The following is a 13,535-nucleotide window of genomic DNA, read 5'->3' on the forward strand; positions in this document are numbered from 1 at the left end:
AGAAGAAGAAGAATTATTATTATTATTTAAATGTAACCTTTATTTAACTAGGCAAGTCAGTTAATAAAAAATTCGTATTTACAATGACAGCATACCCCGGCCAAAAAAAGAAGAAGGAAAAAAAGAAATAAAAATAAAAAAAGAAGACAGACCGACAGTTTGTTTTGATTTTCTTCCGGGTTGGAAATCTAGCCGCCAAATTGAAGTGACCTAATGTGCATATGTTATTAAGAGGTACTAGATATCTCTAATTTACTTAATAACTTCATGCAAGCGTCATTCTTTTTATTTTGGCATTTCACATACGCATATCAAACATTGTTCAATCTTTGCTGACAACTTTCAAAACTACACTAGCTAGCTAAAGTTAGCTAGCTCACACGGAGGACACAATGGAAGAAGCGAGAAAAGGTAACATCAAATAACGTTATAACTGTTTTTGCATTACTAAGAGTTTGTACAAATGTAATGTTTGAGTAGATTGGTCTTAAATGTGTGTAATTTACAATGCTGGTTGGTTATAATGTATTATCCAACTTAAAAATATATATCCCCAGGTGTTTTGGGGCACTTGAACATGTTGGAAATGGAGGCGAACAACTTGGAATTAAAGCAGCAGGAACTTCGGCAGAGAGGTCGGCAGGAAGAGCTGAATGCAAACCTACAGGCACTCCTCAGTAAAAGAGACCAGTTAAAAGCTGAAATAAAGGCAAACACGGTAAACTAGCTAGATCATTTCTGAGATCACTTATGTCACATTACCTGTCAGTAGCTATCATTTATTATCTAAATTAATGGATGCTTACTAATAGGTGGAGGTGTTGTTATAGAATGTTTACAAATGTACATAACCTTGGTTTTAAATGGTATCAAACAGTTAACACAGGTTGTAGGTGAATCTGAGAAGTCAATGTGTGGTCGTAGGCTGCTGCTCAGAGCCTACAGTATTTCAATATGATGTATTCCTTTCTAGTCTCTCCAGAAGATGAGAACTCTACTGGACCGAACAGGTGTTCCATATGAGAGGAATGAGGATGTTGATAACCTGGAAGATGGCTCAGATAACTCACAACTTCTGCTGATGATGGCCAGACACACACAACTGAAGGACCTGCTTCATGCTCATCATCTTATAGGTAGGTACTTATAACCCAAAAATGATCAACGATCTCGGTCTCTCTGTTTGTGTCTCTGTGTGGTATAGCAACTCTTTAGACAATATCACCAATCATCCATCCACGCCTCATTCCCCTTTCTTTGCCTTTCTCAGGTGGGTATGATGTCCTCCAGACTCGTAAAGGTAAAGGGGTGTGTGTCTCGTTGGCCACTGCGTACGAAGGCGTCTACCTTGAGACATATAACCTGGAGTTAGATCTGGGGTCTAACCTGAGGATCTGCCGACATAACATCCCCCCGTTCATCCCCTTGGAGAGGCTTGTTACGCAGGGCAACATGCAGACAGACATCAGGGATTTCCTGGACACCCTCAGCCAGTATCTCAATGCCTACGCTGGCCGCAAGCAGCAGCTACACCTCACCAAGGTACCAGCGTATTAGTGTACCAGTCATCCACATTGATATCTGAAATGGAATATTAATCCATTTTCATACATTATGCATCTTATGCAGATCTAAAAATACACTGTTATTGTCTGCTCAAAGTAAAGAGATGTGTGAGAACATAGTACCAGAAACCTTTGTTGTGATAGCTGTACACAGTATGTTAGATGACTACGATATGTTTGTCTGAAGGCTCCTACTATAGACAAAATGTCTAGACCAGTCTTCTGCCCTGTTCTCTGTCTGCTTCCAGGAGATCCATAGCTCTGTTCAGGTGGCGGAAAGTAATGCTCTCTGTACTATACTGGTGCTGATGTTCACTATACCAGGAGAGAAGGCCGAGGCTACACTGTGTACCCTGCAGTATGCTGACCACACACAGTGCATGCCCACCCAGGTCAACATAGAGTCTGAAGGTACAACTCATAAACACCAACTGGATACATAATATGAACCTTTCAGTGTAAATGAGTGTACCGGAGCGTTGATAATATTAAAGCTGCAATATGTATTTAGAAATTTTGCAACCAGGAAATTGGCGGGGAGGATTTCTGCATAGTGCATCTTCAACCTTGAAGTGACCGGAGTGTCGATAATATTAACCTTTGAGCGTACCGAGCAATACTTATGTTTTCTAATCTGGCTGTTTTAAAGGATGTAAAAATATATTTACAGCGTCTTCAGAAAGTATTCATACCCCTTGACTTATTCTACATTTTGTTCTGTTCTAGCCTGAATTCAAAATTAAATACACACTATACGCCATTATGACAATGTTCTCCATTATTCTTCAAGCTCTGTCAAGTTGGTTGTTGATCATTGTTAGACAGCCATTTTCAAGTATTGCCAAAGATTTTCAAGTAGATTTAAGTCAAAACTGTAACTTGGCCACTCGGGAACATTCACTATCTTCATGACAAGCAACTCCTGTGTAGATTTGGCCTTGTGTTTTGTTATTGTCCTGCTGAAAGGGGAAATCATTTCCTATTGTCTGGTGGAAAGCAGACTGAACCAGGTTTTCCTCTAGGATTTAGCCTGCACTTAGCTCCATTATGTTTATTTTTTATCCTGAAAAACTCACCAGTCCTTAACGATTACAAGCATACCCATAGCAAATATGGAGTTATAATCTGCGTTCTATTGGATTTTCCCCAAACATAACTCTTTATATTCAGGACAAAGGGTTCACTGCTTTGCCAATTTTTTTGCAGTATTCGTTTAGTGCCTTGTTGCGAACAGGATGCATGTTTTGAAATATTTGTATTCTGTACAGGATCCTTCTTTTCCTTTATTTCAATTAGGTTAGTATTGTGGAGTAACTACAATGTTGATCCATCCACAGTTTTCTCCTATCACAGCCATTAAACTCTGTTTTAAAGTCATCGTTGACCTCATGGTGAAATCCCTGAGCGGTTTCCTTCCTCTCCGGCAACTGAGTTAGGAAGGACGCCTGTATTTTTGTAGTGACTATGTGTATTGATATACCATCTAAAGTGTAATTAATACCTTCACCATGCTCAAAGGGATATTCAATTTCAGCTTTTGATAATTTATTTTTAACTCATCTACCAATCGGTGCCCTTCTTTGCGAGGCATTGGAAAACCTCCCTGGTCTTTGTGGTTAAATCTGTGTTTTGACATTCACTGCTCGACTGAGGGACCAATTATTTCTATGTGTGGAGGTACAAAGAGGAGGGAGTCCAGGGAGCATATTATGTGACTTTTAAGCACATTTTTTCCTCCTGAACTAATTTAAGTTTGCCATAACAAAGGGGTTGAATACTTATTGACATTTCAGCTTTTTATTTTTAAATAGTTTGTAAACATTTTGAAAAACATAATTTCACTTTGATATTATGAGGTATTGGGTGTAGGCTATTTAATCCATTTTAAACGCAGGCTGTAACACCAAAATGTGAAAAAAGTCTAGGGGTGTGAATACTTTCGTGTGTGTGTGTGTGTGAGAGAGAGAGAGGGTGAGATATACAGTTGAAGTCAGAAGTTTACATACACCTTAGCCAAACACATTTAAACTCAGTTTTTCACAATTCCTGACATTTAATCCTAGTAAAAAAATCCCTGTCTTGGGTCAGTTAGGTTCACCACTTTATTTTAAGAATGTCAAATGTCAGAATAATAGTAGAGAATTATTTATTTCCGCTTTTATTTCTTTCATCACATTCCCAGTGGGTCAGAAGTTCACATATACTCAATTAGTATTTGGTAGCATTGCCTTTAAATTATTTAACTTGGGTCAAACATTTCGGGTGGCCTTCCACAAGCTTCCCACAATAAGTTGGGTGACTTTTGGCCTAATCCTCCTGACAGAGCTGGTGTAACTGAGTCAGGTTTGTAGGCCTCCTTGCTAGCACACGCTTTTTCAGTTCTGCCCACACATTTTCTACAGGATTGAGGTCAGAGCTTTGTGATGGCCACTGCAATACCTTGACTTTGTTGTCCTTAAACCATTTTGCCATAACTTTGGAAGTATGCTTGGGTCATTGTCCATTTTGAAGAACCATTTTCAACCAAGCTTTAACTTCCTGACTGATGTCTTGAGATGTTGCTTCAATATATGCACATAATTTTCCGCCCTCATGATGCCATCTATTTTGTGAAGTGCACCAGTACCTCCTGCAGCAATGCAACGCACCCCAAAAAGTACGCTCTTTGTCCCCATGTGCAGTTGCAAACCGTAGTCTGGCTTTTTTATGGCGGTTTTGGAGCAGGCACTTCTTTGCTGAGTATTTATACTAGAGGTCGACCGATTTAATCGGAATGGCCAATTTTAATTAGGGCCGATTTCAAGTTTTCATAACAATCTATATTTTTGTAAGCAGATTTGTTATTTTTTTACACCTTTATTTAATCTTTATTTAACTAGGCAAGTCGGTTAAGAACACATTCTTATTTTCAATGACGGGAATGGTGGGTTAACTGCCTCGTTCAGGGGCAGAATGACAGATTTTTACCTTGTCGGCTCTGGGATTCAATCTTGCATCCTTACGGTTAACTAGTCCAATGCTCTAACCACCTGATTACATTGCACTCCATGAGGAGCCTGCCTGTTACATGAATGCAGTAGAAGCCAAGGTAAGTTGCTAGCTAGCATTAAACTTATCTTATAAAAAACAATCAATCAATCATAATCACTAGTTAACTACACATGATTTGATGATATTACTAGTTTATCTAGCGTGTCCTGCGTTGCATATAATCGATGCCACACTGGGTGATGATTTAACAAATGCGCATTTGCGAAAAAAGCACAATCGTTCCACGACTGTATCTAAACATAAATACCAATGCCTTTCTTAAAATCAATACAGAGAAGTATATATTTTTAAATCTGCATATTTAGCTAAAAGAAATCCAGGTTAGCAGGCAATATTAACCAGGTGAAATTGTGTCACTTCTCTTGCGTTCATTGCATTGTCAGGGTATATGCAACAGTTTGGGCAGTCTGGCTCATTGCGAACTAATTTGCCAGAATTATGACATAACATTGAAGGTTGTACAATGTAACAAGAATATTTAGACTTAGGGATGCCACCTGTTAGATAAAATACAGAACGGTTCCGTATTTCACTGAAATAATAAACGTTTTTTTTTTTTCGAAATGATAGGCTCGTATTTCTGTGTGTTATTATGTTATAATTAAGTTAGAGCAGTCTGACTGAGCAATGGTAGGCAGCAGCAGGCTTGTAAGCATTCATTCAAACAGCATTTTTGTGCGTTTTGCCAGCAGCTCTTCGCAAGCACAGCGCTGATTATGACTTTAAGCCTATCAGCCTACTGGCTGGTGTAACCGATGTGAAATGGCTAGCTAGTTAGTGGGGTGCGCGCTAATAGCGTTTCAAACGTCACTCGCTCTGAGACTTGGATGGGTAACGCTGCTTCGAGTGTGGCTGCTGTCGATGTGTTCCTGGTTCGAGCCCAGGTAGGGGCGAGGAGAGGGACGGAAACTATACTGTTACACTGGCAATACTAAAGTGCCTATAAGAACATCCAATAGTCAAAGGTTAATGAAATACAAATGGTATTGAGGGAAATAGTCCTATAATTCCTACAACCTAAAACTTCTTACTGGGAATATTGAAGACTCATGTTAAAAGGAACCACCAGCTTTCATATGTTATCATGTTCTGAGCAAGGAACTGAAATGTTAGCTTTTTTACATAGCACATATTGCACTTTTACGTTCTTCTCCAACACTTTGTTTTTTCAATATTTAAACAAAATTGAACATGTTTCATTATCTACTTGAGGCTAAATTGATTTTATTGATGTATTATATTAAGTTAAAATAAGTGTTCATTCGGTATTGTTGTAATTGTCATTATTACAAATAAAATGCAAACAATCGGCCGATTAATCGGCATCTGCTTTTTTGGTCCTCCAATAATCGGTATCGGCATTGAAAAATCATAATCGGTCGACCTCGTGTGTGTGTGTATATTTATATTGAGGATGTTATTTGTATCCATGCACAAGTCAGTTTCTTCCTTAATGTGTGTTTTTTTCTGTTTAGACACTGTGCTGGTGAGTTCTCCACAATGGAAGAAGAACCAAGCCCTACTCCTGGAGACTCCATTACACACAGCTTTGGTGACCATGAAGAAGACTGGCAGTATCGCTTAGTCTGATCACAGTATTCTGTAAATACGCTCAAGACTGAACAGTTGTTTATGTCAATGTATTTCATTTATTTGACATGTCATTTTATACTCATTTAATTGGCCGTCACGATCTATTAGTTGTCTGTTATGAGTATACAAAACATTAGGACGTAATATTGAGTTGCACACCCCCTTTTGCCCTCAGAACAGCCTCAATTTGTCGGGGCATGGAGTCGAAAGCATTCCACAGGGATGTTGGCCCATGTTGACTCCAGTGCTTTCCACAGTTGTGTCAATTTGGCTGGATCTACTTTGGGTGGTAGACTGGTGCGCCTGGCACCTACTACCATACCCCGTTCAAAGACACTTAAATCTTTTGTCTTGTACATTCAACCTCTGAATGGCGCACATACACAATCCATGTCTCATTTGTCTCAAGGCTTAAAATTCATTCTTTAACCCGTCTCCTCCCCTTCGTCTACACTGAAGTGGGTTTAACAAGTGACATTAATAAGTGATCATACATTCACTTTTATTCACCTGGTCAGTCTGTGTCGTGGAAAGAGCAGGTGTTCTTAATGTTTTGTCCACTCAGTGTATATCTTTTTGAGTTCATGTACTTGTTATTCCCTTTCGCTTATTCAACATTGTTTGCACATGTATATATTTTTGTTAATAAAAAAAGTAAGATGCCCATTTTACTGAAGTTTGACAACCCTGTTTGCAATATAATGACAACAATACAGTATGTTTTGCGAAGCTAAATTGGTCTTGTCTTGATTTATTTGACTGCATCAGTTAACTAAAAGCAGTGGCACTATTCCACTAAGCTGCCAGAGATTTACCTCACAGAGGAAACCTGATGGTCTGCATTTACAGTCTTTCAAAAGTGGATAATTACTTCACAAAGGTTACTAGGAAACAAAATAGTCTACATGAAACACGAAATGAAGATCAGGTTTCTCAAAAAAAAGTGGTATAACCGGTGAAAGCATTACCTCTGTCATGTTTCTATCTGCTCATTACAAGTGTTGTCAAGTTTTTTCAGAAAGTTGATTATTTTCTGGCTTAGCATATCCTGCTGACATTGTTTCAGTCTCTCCTTCTCTCCTCTAGCATGTTGCTGTTGGCTGGCCAGCTCCTTTTCTGAGATACAGTCGATAGTGGATATTTGTCTCAGCTGCATGATAGAAAACACCCCTGCCCCTACCTCTGTTTCTCTGTGCTTGGCAGAGTGTCCTGCCTCTGTTTCTCTGTGCTTGGCAGAGTGTCCTGCCTCTGTCTCTCTGTGCTTGGCAGAGTGTCCTGCCTCTGTCTCTCTGTGTTTGGCAGAGTGTCCTGCCTCTGTTTCTCTGTGCTTGGCAGAGTGTTCTGCCTCTGTGTCTCTGTGTTTGGCAGAGTGTCCCACCTCTGTTTCTCTGTGCTTGGCAGAGTGTCCCACCTCTGTTTCTCTGTGCTTGGCAGAGTGTCCTGCCTCTGTCTTTCTGTGTTTGCTTGGCAGAGTGAGTCTCTGTCTCTCCCAGAGTGCCCTGCCCTTGCTTGTTTCTCTGTGCTTGGCAGAGTGTCCTGTCTCTGTCTCTCTGTGCTTGGCAGAGTGTCCTGCCTCTGTATCTCTGTGCTTGGCAGAGTACCCTTCCCTTGCTTGTGTCGCTCTGTGCTTGGCAGAGTGTCCTGTCTCTGTCTCTCTGTGCTTGGCAGAGTGCCCTGCCCTTGCTTGTGTCGCTCTGTGCTTGGCAGAGTGTCCTGTCTCTGTCTCCCTGTGCTTGGCAGAGTGTCCTGTCTCTGTTTCTCTGTGCTTGGCAGAGTGTCCTGTCTCTGTCTCTCTGTGATTGGCAGTGTGTACAGTTTTGGGCTGTGCTGACTGAGATCTCCTCAAGCTCAGCATTGATGTTCCTCTAGCCTCAACCCCAACCATTCTAGGTTTCTCTACAATGACATTACTGTTTGATGTCTGCCAACATGAGACTAGTTTCCCTCTGTCGATGGAAAGGGATTTACTGGATTTCACCCGTCTGTTGTCAGAGGCAGAGACGGCACGATCCATCCTTGCCTTTTTAGTTTCGGATATCTCTTTCATGGTTTTGTTGATAGTGGCACAAGGTTCACAGACTTTGAGAAGTAGTAGTTTCCTGTGTTCCATCATCAGTGAGATTCTATCCTGACACAGAACTCTGAGGGTGTACCTGTGCCTCATGTCCAACAGGGTCAGTTTGTGTTGAAGAATAATGTCCTCCTGGTGATTCAGAAACCTCACATCCAGAACAGACTTTGGTCTCTTGCGGTTGACCACCTCGGTCATATCCAGATCATGCCTTATCATGGTGCTTGGGAATAAAAGGAATATTTGTTTTTGACTTCTCTATTTGTTCCTGTTTTCATCACATTAACAATACTCACCCAAACATTACCACAACTAAATATATTCTTATTTCAATATATCTGTGAAGTTTCACTTGCAAATCAAGGTTTCATCAAATTGTCTTACCTGGTCAATGAACAACGACCTGTATCACAAGCGTGTGCCTTCAGTTTTCCCACGATGTTGCTCTGTTAACTTTTTGAGGTGTGGATGTGAGCAGATCAGTAGGCTACTCTGGATAGGCTCCACAGGGGGAGTGTTGGCTGCTATGACATCTAAGCAAGCATTGTTGTAGGGTTATTGTATTTCTCCCAGGGGTGGTAGGGAATTGAATGAGTGTGTTACTGTTGTTCTCTAATTATGGTTTGAGGATTATCACGGTGTTGTGTAATGTTATTCGTCTGCTGGCTGTCACAATTTCGTTAAATTGGCGTATTTCAGAGTGTAGCCTATAATATTTGGTTCATGTTTAATTTCAAACAGTTTTGAAAGGTAATTCTTTGGCTTGCTCTTGTTCCCTCATTACAAATAGTGGGGGGGGGAGGGGGGGGCTGCGTGTAGGAGGAATTAGGCACATTCTCTGGGAATTGTTGAGCTCTTTTGGTAAGTAGCCTAAAAAACAAGCTTTCAAGATTATTATAATGCTTTATTTGCAGCACCTCTTGTTGTGCAATGTTCATTTTTCTTAGCTTACATAATATATTTGTGTAATCCAGTATATTCATTGCCCTCTCCTGTTGTGTGGCAGAATGAGCTCGAGAGATGTTCGGTAGTTCTGACAACTTTCTGCCCACATTAGCGAGGTGATAGGACGTGTAAACAATGTAGCCAATACTCGCAACAAAATATCTGTCATAAAAGCTACATTGGCGATTTCACTACGTTGTCAATGGCTACATTGTTGCACTACCGTCAATCAACACTGTGTAAACTTTGCGCAAGTAGGTCTGTCTTCAACGCATTTATTGTATCAACGGGCTACAGATGTTTTGTTTGTAAATCAGTTCCGAACTTATTTTTTCATTCAAGGTTCTTGAAGACATGTCACAACATCAGAGACCATCAGAAAACGATGCAAGTACCTTATTAATAAAGTTTTTATGCAATATTTCCCCAAAGGAACAGATATAGTCAGATGCAGAAGTATGCTGAAATTGGCTTGTCATACAACACACGTAGAGCAAAGCTTGTCGTCATGTATTCTATATATTTTTTAAACCTTTATTTAACTAGACAAGTCAGTTAAGAACAAATTCTTATTTTCAATGACGGCCTAGGAACGGTGAGTTTTAACTGCTTTGTTCAGGGGCAGAATGGCAGATTTGTACCTTATCAGCTCAGGGATTCAATCTTTCGACATTTTGGTTACTAGTCCAACGCTCTAACCACTAGGCTACTTTCCGCTCCATAATTGGATCGCTATTGAATGGTTGATTTCAACCTGAACTTAATTTTATGTTCTCTCAATGTAATGTGGCTTTGAGTGTCCTGAAGGCGTCTGCCAAATACAATTATTTATTCATTATTTATGAATGGTTATCAGATGATGACGGCAGTGTGTATTGACACACCAGGAGGACCAGAGAGTATGCTGTTGAGGAATGTCCCCAGACCTCAACCTGAACATGGAGAAGTCCTCATCAGAGTCCATGCAACCGCACTGAACAGGGCTGACACATTGCAGGTATACCCCTATAGACCATATGAATATTCATCTATGGCTCTATGATCAACAACAAAGTCTTTGTCACTTCTTTCACCTCCTATTGGACAGTCACAGGATCACTCTAAGCCTATAGCGTCACTTATAACAAGCTATTGGATAGTCACAGAGGAGAATTATAACAAGCTATTGGATAGTCACAAATGGCATATATTATTATATTATTATTATTATTATTATAGAATGTTCAGAAGGCTTAATTGCAAACTGAACACTGAAGTGGATTGCAAATATTATGTTAACTCTTGTTATGCTAAGATACTAAAGTTGTTGTTTCTGTTTTTGACAGAGGAAAGGACTGTACCCCGCTCCACCTGGTGAGAGTGAGGTCCTGGGTCTGGAGGCAGCTGGTACGGTGGCCAGCGTTGGCCCAGGTGTTAGGCAGTGCTGGGGGCTAGGGGACCGGGTCATGACCCTACTCTCTGGAGGAGGGTATGCCGAGTATGTGGCTGTTCCAGAGGAGCTTCTCATGTCTATCCCCACTCATCTCACTGTATACCAGGCTGCTGCCATACCTGAGGCCTGGCTCACTGCATTTCAGCTCCTGCACTTCGTAGGTAGGCCTCTATAGCAATTTTCAGAGGTGGGACAAAGTCATTGTTTTACAAGTCACAAGTAAGTCTCAAGTCTTAGCAATCAAGTCTCAAGTCAAGTCCCAAGTCAAGACAGGCAAGTCCGAGTCAAATCTCAATTCTGGACCGTCAACTATCAAGTCAAGTCTCAAGTCCTAAACTTTGAGTTTCGAGTCCTAAACAAGTCATAATGTGCTCTTGACCAAATGTAATACCATTTCATATTTTTAACGAGTAATAGTTACTATATTACATTTACACAAATCACGAATGCTTTAAAAAATATATATTTATTACTTTCCAAATAAATGTTATATTTTCATGGAAATACATGGGTAGCCATGAGAAAGACCCCCCCCCAATAGTGATCGACTATTGAGGATCGCTATGGGGCACAATCGGGCGATGTAGGCTTGTACACAATCGCACAACCTTCACACACACACACACACACACACACACACACACACACACACACACACACACACACACACACACACACACACACACACACACACACACACACACACACACACACACACACACACACACACACACACACACACTCTCTCTCTGTGTGGTAACAGTAGGCTAACATATGTCAATGGTTTTAGGAACAGCAGTAACATCAGGCAGGGTTTAGGCTACCAACTGCCTAGCCAGTTGTAGCTCAATCTTGGGTGCAATGATCACGTTCCCGCACTGACTGACTGTGTGGAGGCTCATTGATTTAACGTTACGTTAGCCTACATGATACACTAGTAAAATAATAAAATATATAGCTGTCGGCTATATTGGCCAGAAAGTCCTATTGAGGTCAGAAGAACTCTTTTCCAAAGGAGACCTGCATAGCCAAGAAAGGCTATTTCATATTTGCATTCAGGCATTTAATCAAAGCACCGATCAGGAAACCCAGACTTGTACATGTATGTTCAATCTCTTCTTTCGTAGCTCAGGTGAAGGAAGGAGAGATAGTGTTGGTGCATGCTGGGGCCAGTGGGGTGGGGACTGCCGCTGTCCAGCTGGTCCGATTGGCTGGGGCTATTCCCATAGTTACTGCAGGAAGCTCTGAGAAACTACAGATGGCAGAGACACTGGGAGCCGCTGCTGGTTTCAACTACAAACTTGAGGACTTTGCAGAGAAAGTTAGTGATTTTACAGCAGGTGAGTTAATAATCAGGTGAGAACATAATCATTGAGAACATAAATGCCATTTCACATAATTAATCTAGGGTGTTGTGAACTGCTTACAACATTGAGTGAGTTAATTTGATAATTGTATCATATGCATACAAATCATTGTGTGTGGATACAAATCTTAGACGTACAGAGAGAGATGTATCCAGAGAAACCATGGGATCAAACTAGACTAAACATACAAGCTTTGTGCAGGCAGGGGAGCAAACGTCATCCTGGACTGCATTGGTGGGTCCAACTGGGAGAGGAACGTGGCCTGTCTGGCCACAGATGGACGATGGGTGCTGTATGGCTGCATGGGCGGAAAGACTGTGACAGGAGACATACTGGGCAAGCTGCTGTCCAAACGAGGACAGCTCCTCTGCAGTCTCCTAAGGTCACGCAGTCTGCAGGTGATGTATGGATGATTGATTGATTGATTGATCAGTTGCTTGTCCTATGAGAGGAAATTATTTCCACAGTAGAAACTAATATTATAATGTAAATTAAAAAGTAAAAAATATGTCAGTGAAAGGCAGCTCCGACAACACAAATGTTCTGTGTGCAATAATGCCCAAAGTAAAACTTTCAATATGTGTTGGATATGAACCTCTTACTCAAATGCCATGCAATTAAACACTTTAGCTTTACCCCAGCCTAGAACACTGTCTTTGTTACTACTTTCTAAAAGTGAAGTGTGTGGTCCTGTGTTTTCTCCTGTCAGTATAAAGCAGATCTGGTGAGAGCCTTCTCAGAAAGGGCCCTACCTCACTTCTCAGACCCGACTAGCTCCCCCTGCCGCCTGAGGCCTGTAATCGACAGCATGTTCAGTCTGGACCAGGTAGCTGATGCTCACAGACACATGGAAGCCAATAGAAACACGGGAAAGATTGTAATCAATGTCATGAACCCACAATGATGGGACCTCGAGTGACGGTGTCCTCTTTCCATCTAGCTCCAAACTCAACATTTGGTTGAGCAACTTGGTTTATGACCATTCACCTCTATAACAAAATAAAATGTTATTTGTCACAAGCGCCGTATATAACGGGTGTAGACTTTAAAATGAAATGATTACTTACAAGCCTTTAACCAACAATGCAGAGCTAGAATGTAAGAAAAAGGGAAATAGCAACGCAATAAAATAATGAGGCTATATACAAAGAGTACCTGTACAGAGTCAATGTGCAGAGGTAGGAGGGAGTTGAATGCATATGTCCCTACTACAGTAACTATGGTGACAGTGTCTCCTCACCTTAACAGTGTTTGTATCACCTTCTGTTTATTGTTCAGTCAAATTATGCATATTATTTTTTACTTTGTTTGGCCCATCTGTGATTTCATTATAAACAATAATAAATTGTATAAATTGTATAAACAAGAACAATCAATATTGTTTATAAAAAATATTGTTTGTAATAATTTATTTTCTGTTCATAACTCATCATTACCACACATTAAATCGTTATAGCAGACATGTTCTATAGCCTATGTAATACAATGTGTTGAATTTCCATGTTCAGTCA

At 40.6% G+C, this 13,535-nt stretch overlaps 2 protein-coding genes across 4 annotated transcripts; both read left to right on the forward strand.

The window, feature by feature from the left end:
- Positions 1-32: 32 nt before the first annotated feature.
- Positions 33-6,944, forward strand: cenpo (centromere protein O). The gene is made up of 6 exons (XM_046367419.1): positions 33-411; positions 558-718; positions 974-1,136; positions 1,271-1,542; positions 1,814-1,976; positions 6,092-6,944. Exons 1-6 carry the CDS (start codon positions 393-395, stop codon positions 6,199-6,201), a joined length of 888 nt encoding a protein of 295 aa, XP_046223375.1. The 5' UTR covers positions 33-392; the 3' UTR covers positions 6,202-6,944.
- A 2,137-nt stretch (positions 6,945-9,081) lies between these two features.
- tp53i3 (tumor protein p53 inducible protein 3) lies at positions 9,082-13,446 on the forward strand. Of its 3 annotated transcripts, none has more exons than XM_046367416.1 (7): positions 9,082-9,141; positions 9,568-9,612; positions 10,082-10,222; positions 10,551-10,818; positions 11,785-11,997; positions 12,226-12,422; positions 12,734-13,446. In XM_046367416.1, exons 2-7 carry the CDS (start codon positions 9,580-9,582, stop codon positions 12,926-12,928), a joined length of 1,047 nt encoding a protein of 348 aa, XP_046223372.1. In that variant the 5' UTR covers positions 9,082-9,141; positions 9,568-9,579; the 3' UTR covers positions 12,929-13,446. The 3 variants fall into 3 exon arrangements, with proteins under 3 accessions (XP_046223372.1, XP_046223373.1, XP_046223374.1); XM_046367417.1 differs by lacking the exon at positions 9,082-9,141 and adding an exon at positions 9,225-9,479; XM_046367418.1 differs by lacking the exon at positions 9,082-9,141 and having other exon boundaries at positions 9,480-9,612; positions 10,113-10,222.
- Positions 13,447-13,535: the final 89 nt, after the last annotated feature.

This window comes from Oncorhynchus gorbuscha, linkage group LG10 (genome assembly GCF_021184085.1).
Source record: "Oncorhynchus gorbuscha isolate QuinsamMale2020 ecotype Even-year linkage group LG10, OgorEven_v1.0, whole genome shotgun sequence".
In the NCBI taxonomy this organism is placed as follows: domain Eukaryota; kingdom Metazoa; phylum Chordata; class Actinopteri; order Salmoniformes; family Salmonidae; genus Oncorhynchus; species Oncorhynchus gorbuscha.